Genomic DNA, 23,798 nt, shown 5'->3' with positions numbered 1-23,798 from the left:
TTTGAATGAACATCTTCTGAGAGGGGTGATTCCATACTTTTTGCCAGGGGTTGTAGTTGCTCAACTGTCTTGGGTCTTCTTTGTCACATCATCCTCTTTATGATGCACCAAATGTTTTCTATGGGTGAAAGATCTGGACTGCAGGCTGGCCATTTCAGTATGGAGCCAGAAGAGTCTCAATATAGATAAATGCACACACTACATTCACATATGCACACACAGGATTCATAGATGCACACACATGATTCATAAATACACACACAAGATGCACAAATGCACACAAAATTCACAAATGCACACACAAAATTTAAAAAGCACAGAAGATTCACAAATGCATACAAAATTCAGAAATGCACACAAAAATCAGAAATACACACACAATTCAGAAATGCAAACAACATTTACAAATGCACTCAAGATTCACAAATGCACAGGACAAGATTCAGAAATGTATTTCTGATGCACACACACATATATCTTGATTCACAAACTGCTTGCGGTCTGTGAACTTCACTGCATTTGTGTGTGAATTTTGAGACTCCCCTGACTTGGCTTGACACACAAATGCTTTTTTTTAAACAGGGAATGATCAGCAACCAATCAGATATCTCCCTTGTTTGAGCCAATCACAAGAATGCACCCCATGTGGGGGGATTGTTTACTTATAAGCCAATCACATGAACCTGTTCACACAGCAATTGTATTAAATTGTATGAAAATACAGATGTTTAGATTACAATTTTTACTAAATATAAATTTAAAAATGTCTCAATACATATAGCCCAGTGACTGCAGAAAAAAAGTTAACCATGTATTCATAAATTTGCAATAGGCAATTATTTCATTTTATTGAAATATTTTAATGAAAGTAAAAAAAAATAAAAAAATTTTTTAAACCTTTTTGAATATTTAAATATATCTAAATATTCTTTTGGATGCAATATAGAAGTCACTTTAATTATAATATTCAGTCCCTACATGAAGAGAGAGTCAGTGGTCCGCTGCGAGAGGAAAGTGGCTCTCTGGCTGCGAAAAGTGGGTCTCCGGCTGTCGTTCGCTTAGGAAAGTGAGTTGATCGCTGCGTGAGGAAAGTGAATCGTTCGCTCAACTTCGCTGCTTGAGGAAAGTGAATCGTTCGCTGAGGGAAGTGAGTCGTTCGCTGCGTGACTCGTGAGGAAAGTGAATCGTTCGCTGAGGAAAGTGAGTCGCTCGCTGGGTGAGGAAAGTGAATCGTTCGCTGAGGAAAGTGAGTCGTTCGCTGCGTGACTCGTGAGGAAAGTGAATCGTTCGCTGAGGAAAGTGAGTCGCTCGCTGGGTGAGGAAAGTGAGTCGTTCGCTGCGTGACTCGTGAGGAAAGTGAGTCGTTCGCTGCGCAAAGTGAGTCGCCGGCTGTGTGAGGTAAGTGAGTCGTTCGCTGAGGAAAGGGAGTCGTTCGCTGCGTGAGGAAAGTGAGTCGTTCGCTGATTGGATTATAAGTAAACAATCCCCCACGTGGGGTGCATTCTTGTGATTGGCTAAAACAAGGGAGATATCCGATTGGTTGCAGATCATTCCCTGTTTAAAAAAAGGCATTTGTGTGTCGAGCCGAGTCAAGGGAGTCTCAAAATTCGAGATAGGTCTGACTGCAGAACCGCAGAACCATTACGTCACAACAGTCTGAGGACGACAGCGCCAGCCCGACTGTCTGAGGGCGGAAGTGGGCGGGGCAAGGAATTACGCTACTTCCGTGTTTTGGAACTTTTAAAGTTTAAAACAATGTTATTATTAAGACTTTGTTTTAAACGATTTATTTGAAAATGTATATTTAAGACTGATTAACAATATTATACATTAGACAAAGCATAAAATTAAAAATAAATAATCCAATGAAAACAGAGCTTGAGAGTTTGAACATTTTATTCAGTTGAAAATAACTTTAAATACTCAAACAACATAGACCACCATACACAATAATATAATGGACTGAAAACAAAAAAAAAAACATTAATTTAAATAAAATGAGTTTTAAATAAAATCACACACTAGCTGTTTTCTAATTAAATAAAATTACAAAATCAAACTAGATAAATAAATTATATAAAACAAATTAAACCAAAGAAAATAAATCTTATAAAAGTTATACAGGCACAAATTTTACATCAATAATTCTCAAGAGAAAAATAAATAACAAATTAAAACTCCATAAACATGGAGTTTATTCTGAGGTGCCTTTCGTCGTGACATTCGAAAAGAAAAACTTCCATGTCCTGTTGAAACTGGAACTGAAACATGAAAGGCTTTTTGGCCAGTTCCAGATCATCTTTTCTTTCCGCCCGATCAAGTTTAAGAAGGGCCTCTTCCTGGTCTTCCTTCTTTAGGTCCAGATATGACGGCTCTTGCACAGAACCTCTGAAGGAGTGGCAGTTGTCCCGCAGCCATCCAACTGCGGTCCTGAGGTCTTTGACCATCTGTGGTTCCTTCATGAGAGAAGAGTTCAAAAAAATAATGAAATAATTAATTCATTTAAAAGAATTATTCTCACAAGAGAAGAGATGCACCACATTTGGCTGCTAGCTCATTTCCATCTGTTGTCCCTGGGGAGATTGGAAGTGTCCTCAACAATACATTGTGGTTTAATCAGGATGCATGTAAAGTAATGTTTTGAAATTATGCTCTTTCATGTGCCCGTTTGAGACAATAAAAACATACCATGTCGCCGGTTTCGGTGTCTTCTTGTGCTTTAGGTGGCTCCTGCACATCAACGGCAGCATGTTTCCTGTAACAAATACATTTTTAAGTAAATTTATAGACAGAGAAAAACTTGAGAAAGCAGGAGAGTTACCTTTCAATGGCAAAATTCTCCATGAGAATAAGGCACCACCATTTTCGAATAAGAGGAAAATCCGACTTGCATAAGGGGAGAAAGTGTTAACAGGTCAACTTAATGGATTATATAATCTAGTTAAAATATATATTTTTAACAAAGACTTATAGCTGTAAAATCAAAGGGTGCCTCAAAGACCATGTGCAGAGCATACTGAAATTCCCCCCCAAAAAGGAATTCAGTCAAGTTCAGGCAACCATATAACGGTTTCATTCTTATGATTTATCTAACTTTTTTTTTTTTACTTTCCCTTTTTTCCCTCACCATCAGCATGAAGATCCCACAGTCCACAGAGCCAGTCAGCTGTTGTGGAACATTCTAAAACAATGCAATTATCATTAAGTTATCCCTGTAAAGGATGTGACAAACATATAAAAACACAATCTATATAAGTAGCTTATGTTTTTTGAAAGCCTAATAAAACTAACCATGTTCTTGATCAGCTTCCATGGTCCTGGAGCGATTCTGTTTGTCAATTTACTGCAACAAAATCAAACAGAAATATTTTAATATATTATAACCAGAAAAATTGGACAAAAAAAGCAAAGTATATTTACTCAAAAGCAAAAAAAAAAATAAAAATTACCCCTGACTGAATTGCAAAAACAACATTTAAAATTTAGAATACAAAAACATGCAGCATGCAGATCATCATGCAAATGAACATCATGCACAGAATAATCAGCAGTGAACATCAATGAAGAGCAAACTTTCGAACAACGAACCTTGAACAGCAAACCTTGAACTGCGAACTCTGAACATAATATTTATATATGTAATGCAACCTGAAGACAGTCACATATTTTACATCACCAATCCCGTAGGGGTGAGTTGAATCAAAAAAATACATAGCCTTGTTTTTAGGCTTCAGAACCTGTGAAATACAGTTGTTAGTATATTGAATCCTAATATCACCATATAATCTTAAAGAGTTAGTTCACCCAAAAATGAAGGGAACAACATACACATAGCATTCAGTGTCCTGGCATCCAAGCAGGGAGCAGAATGTAATCCTTGGATCCTATGTTATCCTTGGGTGAACATAAGATCCATTCATTTGTTGTAACTGAATTTATAACTGTTCCAGTTTTAGATAAAATACAAACTGATGGACTTACTGGAAATGATAAAAATGGGTCCAATTCAAGTGGTGGTAGCCAGGTAACTACAAGGAATTTGCTGCAAACACATCTGTTGCCTAAGCATAACATTCATTTGCACATCCATTACAAAACACAATTACGTCTCCAGGTGATCATGAGTTATACAGTTGTAGGCAAAAATACCTTTTCCTTAGCCACCATGACGATCACATCAAGACAGCTGTTTGCAATCTGTTTTTAAATATATTATATATTAGTTATATAATAACATTAGTTAATTACTAACAAAAAATATATTAGCTGTATGGTAAATTTTTCTATTTTAAAAATCATTATTTGTCCACTTACTGTTGCCTCAAGCGCTGCATTGAGGCCCAAGGTCAAGAAATCTTTCTGCTGCAGTTTAATGCTTCCAACTTGAGCAATTGTCTCATCTCTGTCATTTTTACTCAAAATCTGGTTAAGCTTTTACCACAGATTAAGATAAAGAGACCAGAATTACATTCAGTAAACATAAAATGTGTTAATAAAAGTGTGATAAAAACAAACAATTTTACCAATGATGACTGCCAATCACTTGGCTGGAAATCCCAACAACTTCTACTGGCAGACAACTGTTTAATGTCACAAACCATTCCTGCTGCAGTGAAGACATAAATTATACACAGAATAAAATACACCACACAGTTTCTAAAGTATGTTACCACCATTTAACCCATGAATGAAAACACTCACCACCTGTTGTAACCATTGAAGCAGCCGGGGTACTGTCCTCCATCACAACATCAGTTCCACCTGCTTCCTCATGGTAGAAACAAGGCGCTGACCCTCTCTGAATCGATATGTGCTTCTATAGGTGAAATAAAATACAATTAATGCAATTCTCATGGTCAGAAAATTTAACAAATGCTGTAAAATACAACGCCAACAACAAATTAAATCACAAACCATGAATATGTAACCCAACAAAGTGATACTGTGATATTGCTAAATATTAGCCTAACTTACAAAATTATTCCTTTAAAAAAATATGTATATATCAGTACAGAGCTGTCTTGTATAAGCGTAACGTTATAATGTTAAGTATGTTGCATCTATCAAATATATAACTTCTTTTTACTTCTTTCTCTTCTTCTTTTCCTTGTTCTACTGTGTGCTCCGCCATAGTTAAACCTTTTATTGTCTATCTTTTACTGTCTAAAAACCTTTTAATGTTTATCTTTTACTGTCTAAAAACCTTTTACTGTCTAGTCTAAACAAACACGTCTAAACATGAACTTCCGGCATCGGGCTGCTACCCCGCCCACTTCCGCTCTCAAACAGTCGGTCTGGCGCTGTCGTCCTCAGACTGTTATGACGTAATGGTTCTGCGGTTCTGCAGTTGGTTATTATTGCAAAATTCACACACAAATGCAGTGAAGTTCACAGACCGCCAGCAGTTTGTAAATCAAGATATATGTGTGTGCATCAGAAATACATTTCTGAATCTTGTCCTGTGCATTTGTGAATCTTGAGTGCATTTGTAAATGTTGTTTGCATTTCTAAATTGTGTGTGTATTTCTGAATTTTGTATGCATTTGTGAATCTTCTGTGCTTTTTAAATTTTGTGTGTGCATTTGTGAATTTTGTGTGCATTTGTGTATCCTGTGTGTGTATTTATGAATTATGTGTGTGCATGTATGAATCCTATGTGTGCATATGTGACTGTAGTGTGTGCATTTATCTTTATTGAGACTCTTCTGGCTCCATATTTCAGTACCTGCATCCTTCTTCTGCTCAGCCTTCTTCTACTTGTAATTGATGCAGTATGTGGTCTGGCATTGTTATGCTGGAAAATGCAAGGTCTTCCCTGAAAGAGACGATGTCTGGATGGGAGCATATTTTGTTCTAGAACTTGGATATACCTTTTAGCATTGATGGTGCCTTTCCAGATGTTTAAGATGCCCATGCCACACACACTCATGCAACCCCATACCATCAGAGATGCAGCCTTTCTGAACTGAGTGCTGATAACAATTTGGGTTTTTTCATTGTCCTCTTTAGTCCAGATGACATGGCGTCCCAGTTTTCCAAAAATAACTTGACATTTTCATTGACCACAAGACAGTTTTCCACTTTGCCACAAAGATTGGGAGCATCCAGTATGGTTTTCTGGCCTTGAGATTGTTCCAGATTCTCTGAATCTTTGGATGATATTATGCACTGTAGATGATGATAACTTCCAACTCTTTGCAATTTTTCTCTGAAAAACTCCTTTCTGATCTATTTTTTGCTACAGCATTAGGGGAATTGGTGATCCTCTGCCCATCTTGACTTCTGAGAGGCAGTGCCACTCTTGAGAGGCTTTTTTTAAATACCCAATCATGTAGCCAATTGATCTAATAAGTTGCAAATTGGTTCTCCAGCTGTTCCTTATATGTACATTTAACTTTTCCGGCCTCTTATTGCTACCTGTCCCAACTTTTTTGGAATGTGTAGCTCTCATGAAATCCAAAATGAGCCAATATTTGGCATATTTCAAAAGGTCTCATTTTCAACATTTGATGCCATCTATATTCTATTGTGAATAAATTATAAGTTTACGAGACTTATTCCATTACTTTTTTTACTCACAATTTGTACAGTGTCCCAACTTTGTTGGAATCGGGTTTGTAGCTGCAGCTTTTCTTCCAGTTACTGGATCTTTGGAACCATTTGTAAACATTTGTAAAAAGTGGAAATATTAACTCTGAAGATGCTGTTGCACTACTATCGCTTTAGGAACTTGATTTTGTCAATCCTTTATAGTTTTAATTACCGGTACTGGAGATCCACAGAAGGCATTAAGAAAAACCAAGGTGGAGATACTGGCAAATACTAATAATAACATTATTAATACCTGTTTGCTGAGTTTGCTTTTCTATTATCCATCCAAAGCTTTTAACCTAAGATTTTCCTGAGATTTCCCATCCTAGTTAAAATTATAACATCAACGCAAAGTGCACATAACATTGTGTAGAAAAATAGTTTATTGTGTTAACAAGCATTACAAACATTCACTTTTAGTGTTGTACTTTTAAAACAACAACAATAACATCTAAAAGGAAAATATGGAAAAATGGACAGAACTTTAGTCAAATAAACCAAACACTTCTCTTGAAAAAGAATATATATGTATTCAGAACGAAGGTATGGGTCATTTTTGCAGGAAATGAATATAAACAAAGGTAACTTTTAAACAGGGCAAGACAACATTCCACCTACAATCGCAAATGGAAGCCATCACAAAGCTTTCCAGTCAATGGGCTTCTTTCCTGATTTCTTCAGCAGTTCATTGGTCTTTGAGAAATGTTTACATCCAAAGAAGCCACGGTGAGCAGACAGTGGCGAAGGGTGGACTGTTTGCAGAACATTGTGTCGTTTCTATAAGACAACAATCAAAAAAAAAAATATATATATATAAAAATATTTATTGGATATATTGAAATATGTTCGTATATTTAAGCTGGAAATGATTTCAGTTATAAACACAGAATCACACAACATACCTTGTCAATGGCAGCCCCCTTCTTTTGCGCATAAGAGCCCCAGAGAATAAAAATAAGACCCTGCATGTTAGTGCTGAGCCAGTGTATCACAGCGTCAGTGAAAGTCTCCCACCCCTTGTCTTTGTGAGAGTTGGCCTGGTGTGCACGCACAGTCAGCACAGCGTTCAGCAACAGAACTCCTACAAAAGACATTCATGAAGAAATGTCACATTTACATGCTCAAGAAAATTTGCTTCTATACCTATGAGCAAAATAAATAAAATAAACAAAAAAAATAATAATAAAAAGGACACAGGACATGTCTTCAGAATAAGCATACATTAATTTAAATGCAAGTTCTGGATTTGAATGGGACTGGCCAACATTTTCACATGATTTGCTAAAGTTTCAGCACCTGATAACATTTCATTTAGGGAGAGATGCCATTTTGTGTCCTCACTTTAAAAATGATGGCTGGATCAGACATCTGTCTATCCACTGACTTACAAAAAAAAAAAAAAAAAAAAAAAAAAAAAAAACAACACTGCCAGAGACAAACTGCTGGATAATGGATAAATTGAAGTCCACGGTCAACTAGATGAATTGCAAAAAGAACAACTGGTCATGCAAATGAATTGGGGCTGATCTAAATACCACTTTTTGAGCTTCGAAGCTTCGATAGTAATCAACACCGAATATTGGAAGCTTCGGAGGGAGGGGCTGAACATATTTCTCTCTCTAATAAAAAGGCAGGAATCTACAGAAAACCCTACAGAACAGCTTGACTTTTAATATAGACAAATTATCATTAGGCTGGGCTACTGTATATTTTTTTATTTTATTTTTTTTATGGCTGCCGTATTGCAAGTATTTTCCAATTAAATTAGGTGCAGTTTTTTTTTTTTCATGTGTAAATTACTGTAACAAAGAGGACATATATTTAAATATTTTTTAAAGGCACATTTACAGTATTTTCCGCACTATAAGGCACACTTAAAAGCCTTTAATTTTCTCAAACAACGTCAGTGCACCTTATAATCCGGAGCGCCTTATATATGGATCAAGGCGCGCTGTCAAAATGTTGACATTCCCTTTAGCACAGCTCCATCTAGTGGATGCATAACGAAAACCCAGTCAACCGTTTGACTGCATTATCTTCTATTCTATGCGCCTTACAATCCAGTGCGCCTTATAGTGTGGAAAATATGGTATTTTATAGTAAACTTAAAAATAAAATGCTAATATTTACTACTACTTTCTTTGTTTGCTTCTTTAAGAAGTATCGCTTTATGTATTCCCCAATTTTAAGTCGATTTGGATAAAAGTGTCTAAAAATAAATAAAAGCATTTTCATCATATTCAAACTTAAAATCAGCAGGCTTTAATTTTGGCAGGTTGCCGGCAATTAAGTATCCGCGCTTCCGGATTTACCACTGCTGCTGATTAAAGAGTGTCAGTGGATGAATGTCACAGTTTTGCATTGTGCTTTGAAAACGGCATGACAGCCTAGATTTATGCTTTCAGGTTGAAAATAAAACTTATATAGTACAGTTTGTGATTAACAGCTGCCAACCATGTCGGTACGCAAATGCGCTGTCAGAACATATTTATATAAATTTTTTATTTTGGTCGTGCATGCGGACCACTTATGTGCACCCCTGACTATAGGCGTACAAGTTACAGAACATAGGTGATTTTTCTCTCAATGTGATGTTGTATTGCCTTTGTCTTGTCCTCATGCAATTTAGGGTGCTTTGACACTTGGTTTGCTTGCCTGGTCCGAACCAGAGTTTGATTGATCCCCTCCTCCCCCTGCAGGACTGTGTTCATAGCTGTTCGCTTGCGTCATCAAGCCAGCAGCTGTTTACCCTGTTGTTTAGTAATGGTGGCGCAGGAGAAGGCGGCAAATTCATATCATTACTCTCTGCACTTTTATGTATTTACATTTTTTAACTGTTTGTTTTGTTTACAAAGCTTTGGTACATAACGGAAATGAGACATACAGCTCTCTGCTTGCAGCATGTCAGTCACGGAAAGTGAGTGAAACAAACACACATTTTAATCAAATAAAACGTCATTAATAGCGGTTCACATCAGCAGCAAACCCTACCAGAGTTCACATGAACTGTAAACCAGACTACCGTTTTTAAGCGGACTCGGGTATGGTTCGTGGGTGCGCACCGGAGTTCGGATGACAGTGTTCAAATCATCCAATCTAATGTCAATCGAACCCGGGTGGGCAACAAAAGTGCTAGTGTGAAACCACCTTTAAAGTGTTCCCACATCTGGGGTCTTTGGCATTTTTGCCTTCTCTTCTAGATGAACTGAATCATGACGTCCACCCATGGGCAATTTATAAGCTGCTTTTCCACTATCGGGCCGAACGTGTTCCATTCCGTGCAAATCCAGGTCAGTCAGCACTGATAGACTTTCATTTTCTACTATGGTGCTGATAATGGGGCTTTTTAGAATGCAGTACAAATGCATCAGTCGTTGGCTTTGGTTGTGTTATAAACAGAGATATGGACGATTAATCAGATATTTCTGTTTTTGGGACTCCTTTTTTGTTAATCTGATATTTACTTTGTTCAATAATTAAAAAAAAGATTAATGAAGGTCTTAGAGGTTCGTAAAGTCAAGAGGGTGAGTAGGCCTAATTAATGACAGAATTTCCATTTTTGGGTGAACTATCCCTTTAACATGTGCTCCGTGAAGAGGAGAAAGTAGAGGATGCACACCTTGCTTTGCCCATCCTGTAAGATCTCCGTGACCAGGTTGCTCAAATCCTTCAATGTCTGAAGCCAGTTCTTTAAAGATGTTCACCAAGCTGTGAACAGAAAAAGTGTCATAAAATTATTGTAACAAAAAACTAACAATCATCTAGCCCCTATTCTTGTGCTTTTATGCTCAGTGACTTTTAAAAGACAAGAGATATGATTAGCAGGACAAAGGCCTGTAAACGTAAGATGCTAGAATATAATTTGTCACTCAGTGGTTGTCATTACTTTCATTGTTTTCTACACTTAAGAACCTGAGTGTTATGCTTGACAGGAATCTGTCTTTGATTGCCTTTCTCAAGCTGGAGGTTTTATCCCAAGGACACCAGGTCCTTCTAGATCCAGCCTTACTCCTCATGGTTTTTATAAAACCTAAAAACCTACATCCACCTCATCTGTAAATCTGGAACTCAAAAGACAATTAATTGTTTATCCCAACAATACAGTAACATAGCTAACCAATGCTAACAGTATATTTAGACAAGGGCTTCTCAATAGGTGGCTTGCGGGATACATTTTAACATTGAATAAAGCACCTGAGATTATCACTGTCATAGTTTGTGTCGTTTTAGCTGTTGTATCGTTTTAATAATACAGTTTCTAAAACAGAATCCAGTGTCACTGTCATGGGTGGTTGGGACCAAAAAAAAAAAAACTACATGGAAAAGATTTTTTATTGTGTCAAGTCTGGTTAGGACACAGTGTTTCAATTTGACCCCCCCAAAAAATGTATATTAATTTACAAATATTAATGCTGACAGATCTTATAACTGAATCTGCCATTAGGCAAAGTGGAGAGAAGACATCCAGTCTGGAGGTGAGCAGGAACAGTTGATCTGAATGGCAGAAATGGAGATCCAAATGTTTTTTTTTTTTTGTTCATTTGCTTTCAATATTCAACAGTCAAAGTTTGCATTTTCTGTATCTAAATTCAAAAATGTCTATAAATGTTTGAATAAAACAGTCTAAATATTTATCCAACAATAATAATTATATATATATATATATATATATATATATATATATATATATATATATATATATATATATATATATATATATAGATAGATAGATAGATAGATAGATAGATAGATAGATAGATAGATAGATAGATAGATAGATGGATAGATAGATAGATAGAAGGAAAGTGGGTCAGACATCTTTTTTTGACCACTTCATATGTTTTGTTTTTTAAATTCTTTTCTTTGTAACAAATTTTGTTTGGTATAATTTGTATCTTAATTTTAATGCATTTTTTGCTGGTCAGTTATTTGTCTAAATAAATGAAATGAGGAATAAGCAAACGTTTCATGAAATAATGTGCATTCAGAACAAAGCCCGCTACCATGCAGCCAAAACAAAGGCAGAAACAATTACAAATATACATACACACATACACACACACACACACATATATACATATATATATATATAAATCAGGGCGTCCTAACCTGATTCAGCAGGGACACGGTTCTTTAGAGTTTACCTACAAACCTAATTAAACACTGAAGAACCAGCTAATCAAGGTCTTCAGAATTACTAAACGTTTCAGTCGAATGTGCATTAGATCAAACTTAAATTCTAGGCTTCCAGGAGCAGGACTGGACACCTTTGGACAAATCTTTTGGATATCGTTGACTTGATTGCAAATGATAGCAGAGATAATATTTGAACTGAACTGAGCTGGATGATGACATCACTGAATTAAATGATGAACTGCCTTGAACGGTTATTTTGGATTATTGACACACTGTTTTCCTAATTAATGTTTTTCAGCTGCTTTGACAATCTGTTTTGTTTAAAGCGCTATATAAATAAAGGTGACTTGACTTGAAAACTTTGGGCTTTGGTCCTCCAGTTAACTAAATTTTGCACCCATGAACCAAAGAAAACATTTATTGTATGAAATTAGTATTTGAAACATATCAAAATAAGGTACTCCAGTCTGTAAAGCTGCTTTGAAATTGTGGGTATTGTGAAAAGCACTATAAAAATAAACCCTGACTTTACTTGATGACTGCAGGGCAATACCTTGGTGGAGGCGGCACAGGTCTCTGCACGCTGAAACAAAGCCCATGAGCCTGGTTAGGTCCATGATAAGGATCCTGGCCAAGAATCACAACCTTAACCTACCATCACAAGGAAAACATTATTATATTCTTAGAAAACCATGGAGTATTTAAAGAGCAAACACCTTGGCATGTTTTGAACATAATTTTGTACCATTTGTTAATAAAATAAAATACTCAAGGCAACTCTCTATAGAGTATCCGGAATGGAATATTTCTAAATATAACAGTTTGACTACACACTATCGGATGAGAACATAATCAGAATTCAACCGAGTTAATGACACCACTGACTTCTGTAGAGCTGCGTTATAGCTGAATTTGTTTCATAACTGATTAATTTGATTGGTTCCTAACTGTCATTTTTGAATGGATATATCTTTTAATAATGACCCATCAATGTTAAGGACTACACTTGTATACAGACCCAAACATCAAACCTCCAAGATGTCTGTTAAATTGATAGTTCACCCAATCAGAAAATCCTGATGTAATCCACTCACCCTTAAAGAGTAAGTTCACCCAAAAATTTAAATTGTCATTATTTACTCATCATGTCATTCCAAACCTGTAAGACCTTTGTAAATCTTCAGAACACAAATTAATATATTTTTTATAAAATCGGAGAGCTCTCAGAGCCTGCATAGACACCAACGCAACTGCAATGGTCTCAGTCCCTGAAACATAGCAAGGACATCAGTGGCTCAACATCAACTTTGCAAAACTACGAAAAACAAAAATAACTTAATTTATTCAACAATTCTTTGTAATCAGCGTTGTTTACATTCAGCATGCTTTTGTTTTTTCCTGAAAGTAAACAACACTGAATTGTGTTGATTGTGTTCTGAGGAAAGTGAGCACAAGTGTCATGGTACTCTCCAAAATGGCCGAAGAGGGTAACTGGGGGAGAAGAATTGTTAAAGTTATTTTAGTTTTTTTGTAGCTTCACAAATTGAAGTTGAGCCACTGATGTCCCATGGGCTGTTTTCCCAATATCCTTGCTATGTTTCTGGGACTGGGAACATTTCAGTTGTGTTGCTGTCTATGGGAGGGTTAAGAGAGCTCTCAGATTTCATCAAAAATATCTTAATTTGTGTTCCGAAGATGAACGAAGGTCTTAGGGGTTGGAAGTGGAACAACATGAAGGGGAGTAATTCATGACAATTTTCATTTTGGGGGTAAACTATACCTTTAAGTTGTTCCAAACCTGTATTACTCTCTTCAGCAGATCTTCTTTTATGTTTCTCAAAAGTCAGTGCAGGTTTGAAACAATATGAGAGTAAGCAAATAATTCCATTCCATTTTAGGGTGACCTATCACCTTAAAGGGTTAGTTCACCCAAAAATGAAAATTATGTCATTAATAACTCACCCTTATGCTGTTCCAAACATGTAAGACCTCCCTTTATCTTCGGAACACAGTTTAAGATATTTTAGATTTAGCCCGAGAGCTCTCAGTCCCTCCATTGAAGCTGTGTGTACGGTATACTGTCCATGTCCAGAAAGGTAAGAAAAACATCATCAAAGTAGTCCATGTGACATCAGAGGGTCCGTTGGAATTTTTTGAAGCATCGAAAATACATTTTGGTCCAAAAATAGCAAAAACGACGACTTTATTCAGCATTTTCTTCTCGTCCGTGTCTGTTGTGAGAGAGAGTTCAAATCAAAGCAGTCTGGATATCCGGTTCATGAACTAATCATTCAGTTCACCAAATCGAACTGAATCGTTTTAAACGGTTCGCATCTCTAATACCCATTAATCCACAAATGACTTAAGATGTTAACTTTTTTTTTTAATGTGGCTGACACTCCCTCTGAGTTCAAACAAACCAATATCCCGGAGTAACGCATCCACTCAAACAGTACACTGACTGAACTGCTGTGAAGATGAACACCGAGCCGAGCCAGCCCCAATAGACTGACTCGCTCACGAGTGAAGAACCGGTTGCATCGTTGTTTGGATCACCAGTAGTTCTTTCGGACAGTTCGATTCAATAAACCAGTTGAAGAAAATAGTTCACAGGTTCTTTTGCGCTCAACGTAATGGCGTCATTTGCGATGACTGCCCTTGATTCAAGCCTTCGGTTCAACCGCGCTCATAACACTAGCATAGAATCAGTTCAGAATCAATCACCAAAAGAATCAGTTCAGTTCAGACGCTCTGTGTGTCGGTCTGCTTCATGCTGAATCACACATGCGCAGTATCATCAGCTCCTCGGTTCACGAATCGGACGCATCTGACAGAAACAGTTCTTGACTCGTGAACGAGTCAATGTTTTGTTCGTTATCTGGCTCGGCTCGGCGTTCATCTTCAGTTCTCTCTTCACAGCAGTTCAGTCAATGTACTGTTTGAGTACATGAATTACTCCGGGATATTTGTTTGTTTGTACTCAGAGGGAGTGTCAGCCACATTAAAAAAGTTAACAGCTTAAGTCATTTGTGGATTAATGCGTATTAGAGATGCGAACCGTTTAAAATGATTCGGTTTGATTTGGTGAACTGAATGATTCGTTCATGAACCGGATATCCAGACTGCTTTGATTTGAACTCTCACAACAGACATGGAAGAGAAGACAATGCTGAATAAAGTCGTTGTTTTTGCTATTTTTGGACCAAAATGCATTTTCGATGCTTCAAAAAATTCTAAGCGACCCTCTGATGTCACATGGAATACTTTGATGATGTTTTTCTTACCTTTCTGGAAATGGACAGTATTGAGAATGAGGAGTCACGTGCCGATTTGGGTTGATATGGGAGGGGTCTGAGCCAGTCGGCCCTGATGGAAGGATATGCTATCTGTTGCCAGGGGAAATGCCTTCAGAACTTCACAGAGGCGCGACTAAACATTTCAGAGCGCTTTCATTTTTGCGCATTTATTTTGTCAGCGGAACAGATCGAGACGGATCTACGAATACGCGAAAGAAAAGAAAGTAAAGCAATGCAAAAACATAAGGCGAAAGAAAGGGGACCTTACAGGAACAAGCTCACACCAAGCGCAAAACAGCGGTGTTTGGAGAAGCTCTCAGGCAGCTCCCTGCAGCGGCACAGAGACCTAAACAATTTACCTCAGTGCACACATATGGACATTGGGAATTATATTGTTTATGATGTAAGTCACTTTGCATTCACGCTGTTAATGGCTTAATCTAACCCGGACATTTACATCTCGCAATCACACATTTAACTACCCTAGCTAACCCAGAACTGGTTTGTCCACTTTGCAGCCCCCAACAAAAAAAACCTGGGACAGTATGTGTCATTGGGTTAAAATCAAATTATAACTAAACATACACAGCTTTAGCCTACATCAAAATATGTTGGAAACGTTCGTATACATTGAACATCTCGTTACAATCTAGTGTTCATTCGCAGTTAATTACTTTGCCATTTTGGTCAAGAAGTGCATTCTAAATGCAATGTAATTACAATATGCTAAAACGCATCTGAATAAACTTACTTTGGCCAGTACAACACTGTTTTCTTCACCTGCTGTAAATGGACCCAGCCACAGCAGAAAGCCTCGTAACTTTCCAAAGACTTGTGACTTTTAAACTCCTGCATTGTGTAGTAACGTAAACCAAAAAAATATATAATTCCCAATGTCCATATGTGTGCATGGAGGTAAATGGTCCAGGTCTCTGTGCTGCTGCAGGGAGCTCGTATGGGTCGATATTTTGTATGCTTGAGAGCTTCTCCAAATACCGCTGTTTTGCGCTTGGTGTAACCTAAAAAAAACTGTATTCCATCGTTCCTATGTTTTCCATATGTATCGTGTGAGGTACTGCAGCAGTTTTTAACGCAGCAGTAACTTCCAGGCATGGTAAAACAGTGCAGAATTGCGAGAACCTCCTCTTAACAACACATGTAAACAATCCTATTTCGCCGCCGGTATCCTTCCAATGTGGCGGATACTGTGATATCGAGGGAGGGGCTTTGTGCTATGACGACAACTTGTCATTCTCAATACCGTACACACAGCTTCAATGGAGGGACTGAGAGCTCTGGGACTAAATCGAAAATATCTTAAACTGTGTTCCGAAGATAAAAGGAGGTCTTACATGTTTGGAACAGCATAATAGTTATTAATGACATAATTTTCATTTTTGGGCGAACTAACCCTTTAAGCATGTCATTTGGAATTGTTAAGCTGATTTATTCTTTTTAGTTTTTACATACATTCTAAATCATAAACATCTTACAGACATTTTCTAATATGCTAATAAACATAAAAAAATAACAAAACTTTATATCATGGGGTCTTTACAAGTAAAAGTAAGAACACAAGCATTGTGTGCAAGTTATGCTCCTGAACAACCATCTTAATTGTAATATAATCGGTCAAAAAAATAAAAATAAATTAAGAGCTATTGGCTTTGTGGTCAGGGATAATAGGCCAGAAAACAACCAATCATTTTGACCTGCCTAACATATGAACATGACACCCAACTTACATCTTTTATGTCACATGTTTGTGTCCAGGTAAAAACTTCATTTTCAGGTGGATAGATGGTGTGTTTTTGCCTCTCCTCAGCAACAAAAGACATTAACTGTGAAAGTTAAACACTATTGTATTACTCTTCATTTCAGAAAGTTGGAAATTAAATCAGTTCTTCATGTGTTAGATAGTTACTTACTAATTTAAAGTAGGGCTTTCCGAATTCTGCGCTGAGCGCTTTCATCCAGCTCTCTCCAATCCCGTTTGGTTCAGCTTGGTTTGCAGCGAGCCTTTCCAGAGCCGCCTTCTTGTTTTTGGATATCCGTTCAAGTTGCTCAGGACTCAGTGGGGATGTAACATCGTCGCGCTCCAACTTTAGTTTTTTCTCCTGGGACAATATTTTAATATATTTGGTTGAACTCAGTGTTCGTTTGACAAAAATACCTGACATTTGTACATTTAAAAACCTAAGGCAAGCTATGGAAAACATTGCTTATAGGATGTTTTCTCAAAATGCATCGGAGTTGTGATGGACAATTTATAGCGTAAATTACATGCAAATGATACGATAATATTTAGCGATTTACCACGTGCTGCATTCGTGGTCATAATTCAAGAATCTAAGTTAACTTAAATACAACCAAGTTAAACTAACAGACGTGAAATGGACGTTAAATTATTTCGTTTTCACGGACTCAACACATTTTCGCACTAAGTTGTTTGAAATAATCCGCACTCTACACTAGTAGTTTGTTTAGGCAAGTGACGTAAAACTACTTCCGGAAATGTGTAAATTTTAGCGGGAATGATAAAATAGCGAGGTTTCATTTAGAGACTATTCTATTTTGCTAAATAAATGACAACATGTTCAACTGATAAATAAAACACAGCCACTTGCATTCATAATTCCAGCGAAATGTGTAGGCATATCCAGTCACGTCAGAATAAAGCCTATTTTACTCACATGTTCTGTTGCATCCCCTAGGCATGTAAGTATCTCATTCAGATTTCTTTTTTTGGATACTGGCGAAAAAAACGAGGTGATACTTTTCTGTCCAATCATTTCCACAAATAAAATGATTATTTAAACGAAACAAACTTTAAAAGAACGATACTCTGGGTATAGACGCGTGATAGTGTTTGAAGGGCTGCTGTGCACTACACTACACTCCCGCCAGCTGGACGTCTGTGACGTAGATTACGTGAGGGCGGAACATGTGACAAGATAATGGTTGTTACACTGAAATCTTAAATGTTACTTTTGTGACTGCACACTTTATGTTAAATATAGATGGAAAAAGCTCTGTGACGATTGAACTTTTTTTTTTGTTAAGTTGTTTGCCAAAACATGTGGAACCTACCTAGTTATGTTCCTCTCAGGGGGGAAATCTGAATAAAATTTCTAATATTTTTATTTATTGCAACTCAAACTCTTATATTCAGTTTGCTCTTGGTATATACAAAACTGCACATTTTAAGGTGAGAATCAGCTCTTTTGGTAGACAATAAATATGTCCACAATGGGCACAAAATAATAAATAAATAAATAAATAAATAAAATGTCAAAAACGAAGTTTAATGTTTAGCCTAATATAATTATTTTTCTAGCTTTTGTATTATTTTTTATTTATGTTGCTCTTATTGTAAGCCTAAATCGGTGTAGTTAGTATAATGTAGCCTAAGTTGATTTTGGCATAAATAATAATAATAAAAAGTTAGCATGATGTTGGATGGTTATCATGTTTTTGCACCTTTAATTTTGTTCTGTATCTTTTTTATATATGTTACTATTATTAATATAGCCTAATAATTATGATTATAATTTATTTGATAAGAGAGAATAGCACAACCAAATAGGAAAGAGATATCTAATAACGAAGAAAAGGGAAGAGAGATAGCGCTGCACCGTGAAAGAACCCTACAATGGACACAAGACAATATCGTATGAAAAGTAAAAGAGAGACATGTAACTATAACCACAGCGACACTGTGTGGTCACTGGTGAAACAAACATCAGCAAAACCCGTAACCAAATGATCTTCATATCTCCCAACATAGTTTAATTGTTTTCTCAAATGTGATCATAATTGTCAAAATTCTGTGAGTAGCCTATGATTAAACACATATAACATATTCTGCCACGGAATACCATACAGGCCTATTGAAGTTGTAGGCTAACATATACTTTTTTTTCCCTCACACACACAAAACATTTACATTCTTGTTCACTCCCATTGTTTTCCACATATTGAGCAGCACATACAGAAGAAAAAGTTTTACTATTTTGAACGACGGTAAGGCTACCAAAAATAGGCTTTTTCACACAAATTTAAAATGGAACAAAAATAGATAGCTTAGTGTTCAAAGCGGAAATGAAAATTATTTAGCACTTCTGTTATAACAGATGTTGTTAGAAAATAAAAGACTACAATTATAACTCATTAAAATAATTAAAGATTAATCTTTACATCTAAAAAAAAAAATGTGTAGCGTAGACTACTCAAGCCACTTGGTTTGATATTCTACAGGCTATTTATAATTCAGGTGTGGTTTAAATAGGCTAATTTCCTTCTGTAAAAATTTAAGAAAAAAAAAAAAGATACAAATACATAAAACAGGCAGTCCCTTATAGAAGAAAAACAGTAAAGCGAGGAGCAATAATCAGAGGGCAATGTTGAAGGTATAAATGTGTTAAACAAACAAACAAAAATAAAAAACACCCCAAGATTGAACGCTTAACTTGAATAAAACACTTCAAAATTATTCAGTTCTAAACGAAACATTTGAGTACATTTTATGCGTTTAGGTGTCTGTATTGTTGTTGGTGGTGCTGTTTTATCCTCTGAAAAAATACAAATAAAAAAGCTTCTTTCAGAGCTGACGTCCTCGTGCTGGCCCTTTCTGATGTTGTCCTTCAGTAGCCTATCCGATAGTTCATTTGCCTGGTGTGTTTGTGTTTCAGCAGCCTAATAGGCTGTACTTGTCGCTGTCAATAGGCTTTTGATATCGAAGCGTCTGAAATGGCCTATGTGTATTCTACATGTATTGGACTAAATTATATAACAGAAGGGGTCAGAATTTAATTGAAATTATCGGAAAGAGATCATCTTTACACAAAATGTCGCACATAGACATATTAGCCTAAATTAATGTGGTTTAAAAAAAAAAAATGAATTTTGACCTGAAAGTGATGGAGCCTCATGCCGACAAAGTTAAAAAACGCACAGATTATTAAAGTAATCTCTGGTTTAGATTACTGTTCATTCGTCGTAGGCTACACTGCTCTTAATCCGAACAAGTAATATCATCCAGATAATAATATGTCCCTGGATATTACAAAACGCATCAAGAATAGGTACTGTAAGATAGATAGATAGATAGATAGATAGATAGATAGATAGATAGATAGATAGATAGATAGATAGATAGATTTTTAATCATTTTTAACTTAATTTCGAATTTGAACTTATTGATGAAGATAAATTTAGCAGAAATCACTTTTCCCCCCCACAAATTATTCCCGTTTTATTATAGGTGTTCATCTTCAAGAATTTAAGTGATCTCTTATTTTGTACGCTGTTTTATAGCCAATTGCTTTGTTTAGGCTACTTCACGTTGCTAACGCGTAATTATTTAAAATGTTCCACATAATTGTATTAATTTAATTTAATTTTATATAATATTTATATAAACGTGCATTGAAACAACTTGATCGAACACCTCCAACTTTTTCTGTGAACAAATCTTCGACATCCTTTCATGTGAGACAGAAACAGGCAGGTGAAGTATGTGGTTATTTGCCTGATAAAAGATCTGTGATAGACAGCTGCGCCCATCAGACAGAATCTGAATCTCTGCTTTCCCGTCGACGCGGCAGATATAGGAGATGGCTATACGAAGTTGCCAGACATGTAGAAGGATTATCTTAGTGCGGGTGGGGGATCAAAGTTTTATTATTATTATTCTATTATTTAAACTGTCGCTGTGCCAGCGAAGACACCTTGAAGTGCGATATGAGCGTATGGGTGTGAAAAGGGAAGAGTATAAAGTAGGTGGGTTTAAATGCTCTATGAAACACATCAGCGTTGGACTTAGGTCAGGACTGGAGATTCGGGAGAGAGCGCGCTTCACTAAACTTCTGTTTTAGAATTAAGGACTATGGCATTATTTTATGATCAATCGTTCGATTTGGTTCAAAAAATAAGCGTGGAGACAGAAAGAGATTTTATCTTCAACACAAACATGGTCCAAATTACAGGTGAGAATATAACGTTTGAACACATTACGCATTTTGGATTGATTTAGGCTACGTTGGATAATGGAATTCTCATTCGTTTTTTATTATCAATTGTTCTTATTTTTATTTTCGCCTATTTATATTTTAAAAACGAATCTAAAATGCACGTTCTATATAAGAACATTTACGACAAAAAAATCTTGTAAAACATTATACCTTGTATAAACATTATATCTTGTATAACATTTTACTATTCTAGTCGATATTTAGTCGATCCTATTCCCACTGTGTGTGTATTTTCTGACAGCATTTTTCTAACTTTGATCTTTAGGTGTAACAACTAAGCATTCGTTGTCTTCTCCTGAACTCGAAAAAACCTACCATGCTGAAGGGCAAAGAAAAAGAAAGAGGACGATTTTTAGCCGCGCTCAATTGTCAGAATTAGAGCGCGCTTTCATGATTACGCCATATCCAGACATCACTATGCGAGAACGACTGGCTGCACTCACATTACTTCCAGAAAGCAAAATTCAGGTAATAAGACTAGAAAATAAATGTATTTTTATTATATTATTTTGTCTTGATTTTACATTTTATTCCTTACATTTATTCCTATTCCTTTGCAGGTGTGGTTCCAAAACAGACGAGCTCGATGTATGAAAAGCAAGAAGCTGACTACATCAGTTAGGAGAAGTCCAGGCAGGGAAGTGAGTTCTAACTCTATACCTGTAGCAGCTTTTCCACCGACCCATCTTGATTTAAACCCAGAACAAAATTCTGGCTTTCCAGAACAAAGAGAAAGACCAGAGGCCAACAGAGGCCTGCGTCACCATCAGGAAAGCCTTAGACCAGTTCTGAGTCCCTGGTCTCAAAACCTTCCGCATCCAATGCCACCCCGTCCAGACATTTCTCCAGACCTACCTGGAGTTCTACAGTGGGCCAACAGACACTCTGAAACACCTGGAGTGTCATCTTTTTCCAATTGCCCATCAGACAGGTTGGCTCAATATTCATTCCAAAACCAGTCAAGCAGTCACTGGCAGATTAACTGCTTTTCATCTCACCCTGACAGTTTTTCTGGACATAAGTTGTCTTACTGTACTGCCAATCAGGCCATATATTCTTCCATGTCTGTGGACCAAATGATTCCTACACATCAAACCAGTTTGGAGGAGGCACTACAGAGACAAGCTCTGGCACATTACCCTCAGACCTCATTGGGAGATATCTCTGACCTCATATACAAAGCAGCTGTAGTTACCAATCTGGAAGACTACTAATACAGTAGTTAATAGCTTACACTTTATTTATTGTTACATAAACACTATTGTAAAATAATCTCTCTGAGGAACCAATTGACGTGTCATTAAGGTAGGTAATATGTGTTAATAAAACATGTTACCTTCCTTCCTTCCTTCCTTTTTTTTTGATATCATAAAACTCTAGTTAAGGGTTGTCCAAATAGATTGTGAAAATGTTGCTATTATTGTTATAGTCTGTCACCTGCTACAACAACAACAAAAAAGGTTGTTTCCTTATCCGTTTTTGATTTAATAACATAATTTTGGTTTTGGAGAGTATGTCTTTCGGTGGGTGTGAAGGGAAAAGTTTCCTCTGTATTCTCTTTTTAGTAAGATATTCACATGGTGTGCATTGATATTTATGTAAATTAATCACTAAATAATCTATTTATTTACATTCATGGTTTACACAATCAAAATTATTTACCCGATTAAAGGTATCTTTCTAATAAAAAAAAACGTCATGTGTGGCATTACATTTGTATCAAAAAGAATTAGACAATACCAATTTTCCATAAGAAAGCATCTTATTTTTTTTTTGCAAAAGAACTATTAACTAATACACAAATGTACTAATACACAAATCAGTTTCAACTAATCTTTTATTCATAACATCAAAAGCATTGGGGGTTTTAATATGGAACAATCCTATATAATATAAAATGTGTTGCAGTAGCAGGATATGGTAATGAAATCTAAATTACACCTCACCAGAACAAAAACAAAACCTGAGAATATACAATAAATAGAAAAACAAAACAATAAATGAAAGATAAAAACAATTTAAAACCTCAGGGCTCATGTTTTATCAGCTTATGGGTCTTAGATTACATTTGGATTTGAAGATCCAAACAGAATATTACTATCGAAGTAATTATGGTGAAAATAGCAGGGACCTCCCAGGTTTCCACTGACCTACTGGACACTGATCTTTATGTATCATAATCATCTCCACAGCAAAATAATCTTCAAATAAAATATAATAAATTCTCATAATCCGAGTGTCAAATCTACAGTCATACTCTGTTTTGTGTGTCAGCTTGTATGTGTGTGTTCCTGATGTAACTACATCCTTTAATCCAGGGGATGATATTGAAGGGATAAGTGCTTATTTTGTTAGAAACAAAACAGGAAATATAATAATAATCATATACAGGCTGATCAATACACAATGTTAGGTGATCTATCTATCTACCTCTCTAACTGTCTGTATAATTCTTTAACTCCTTCAAGCCATTTCTCCTCTAGTTGTAACTGCACTCACTCAATTAACATATCCCCTCACACTGGTGTTTCCCCTTAGCATTTAGACAGGCTCGTATTACCCCACTACTTAAGAAGCCCACTCTTAAACCATCTTTTTTTTAGAGAACTACAGACTGATTTCCCTTCATTTCATTGCAAAAAACACCTGAACGAGCTGTGTTCAACCAAGTTTCTGGCTTTCTCACACAGAACAACCTCCTCGACAGCAACCAGTCTGATTTCAGAAGTGGTCATTCATCCGA

At 36.3% G+C, this 23,798-nt stretch overlaps 3 protein-coding genes across 6 annotated transcripts; 1 reads left to right on the top strand and 2 right to left on the bottom strand.

The window, feature by feature from the left end:
* Nucleotides 1–1,771: 1,771 nt before the first annotated feature.
* On the bottom strand, nt 1,772–5,361 carry LOC113073303 (uncharacterized). Of its 3 annotated transcripts, none has more exons than XM_026246195.1 (12): nt 5,087–5,361; nt 4,702–4,816; nt 4,524–4,606; nt 4,315–4,431; nt 4,150–4,197; nt 3,982–4,028; nt 3,292–3,343; nt 3,128–3,181; nt 2,972–3,016; nt 2,822–2,886; nt 2,689–2,755; nt 1,772–2,456 (listed from the first exon to the last, which is right to left on the bottom strand). In XM_026246195.1, exons 1-12 carry the CDS (start codon nt 5,129–5,131, stop codon nt 2,172–2,174), a joined length of 1,023 nt encoding a protein of 340 aa, XP_026101980.1. In that variant the 5' UTR covers nt 5,132–5,361; the 3' UTR covers nt 1,772–2,171. The 3 variants fall into 3 exon arrangements, with proteins under 3 accessions (XP_026101980.1, XP_026101981.1, XP_026101982.1); XM_026246196.1 differs by having other exon boundaries at nt 4,524–4,603; XM_026246197.1 differs by lacking the exon at nt 2,972–3,016.
* Nucleotides 5,362–6,956: 1,595 nt separating this feature from the next.
* On the bottom strand, nt 6,957–17,956 carry LOC113073302 (uracil-DNA glycosylase-like). 2 transcript variants are annotated; one of them, XM_026246194.1, is made up of 7 exons: nt 17,717–17,956; nt 16,952–17,140; nt 16,769–16,864; nt 12,281–12,378; nt 10,211–10,299; nt 7,494–7,672; nt 6,957–7,368 (listed from the first exon to the last, which is right to left on the bottom strand). In XM_026246194.1, the coding sequence occupies exons 1-7, from the start codon at nt 17,813–17,815 to the stop codon at nt 7,228–7,230; spliced, it is 891 nt and encodes a 296-aa protein (XP_026101979.1). In that variant the 5' UTR covers nt 17,816–17,956; the 3' UTR covers nt 6,957–7,227. The 2 variants fall into 2 exon arrangements, with proteins under 2 accessions (XP_026101979.1, XP_026101978.1); XM_026246193.1 differs by lacking the exon at nt 17,717–17,956 and having other exon boundaries at nt 16,952–17,510.
* Nucleotides 17,957–20,910: 2,954 nt separating this feature from the next.
* On the top strand, nt 20,911–22,281 carry sebox (SEBOX homeobox). Its single transcript, XM_026246188.1, has 3 exons — nt 20,911–21,010; nt 21,321–21,523; nt 21,616–22,281. The coding sequence occupies exons 1-3, from the start codon at nt 20,911–20,913 to the stop codon at nt 22,267–22,269; spliced, it is 957 nt and encodes a 318-aa protein (XP_026101973.1). The 3' UTR covers nt 22,270–22,281.
* Nucleotides 22,282–23,798: the final 1,517 nt, after the last annotated feature.

Source organism: Carassius auratus, unplaced genomic scaffold (genome assembly GCF_003368295.1).
Source record: "Carassius auratus strain Wakin unplaced genomic scaffold, ASM336829v1 scaf_tig00011856, whole genome shotgun sequence".
Classification (NCBI taxonomy): domain Eukaryota; kingdom Metazoa; phylum Chordata; class Actinopteri; order Cypriniformes; family Cyprinidae; genus Carassius; species Carassius auratus.
Note: the sequence above shows the minus strand (reverse complement) of the source record. Positions and strands in the feature narration are given on the sequence as shown.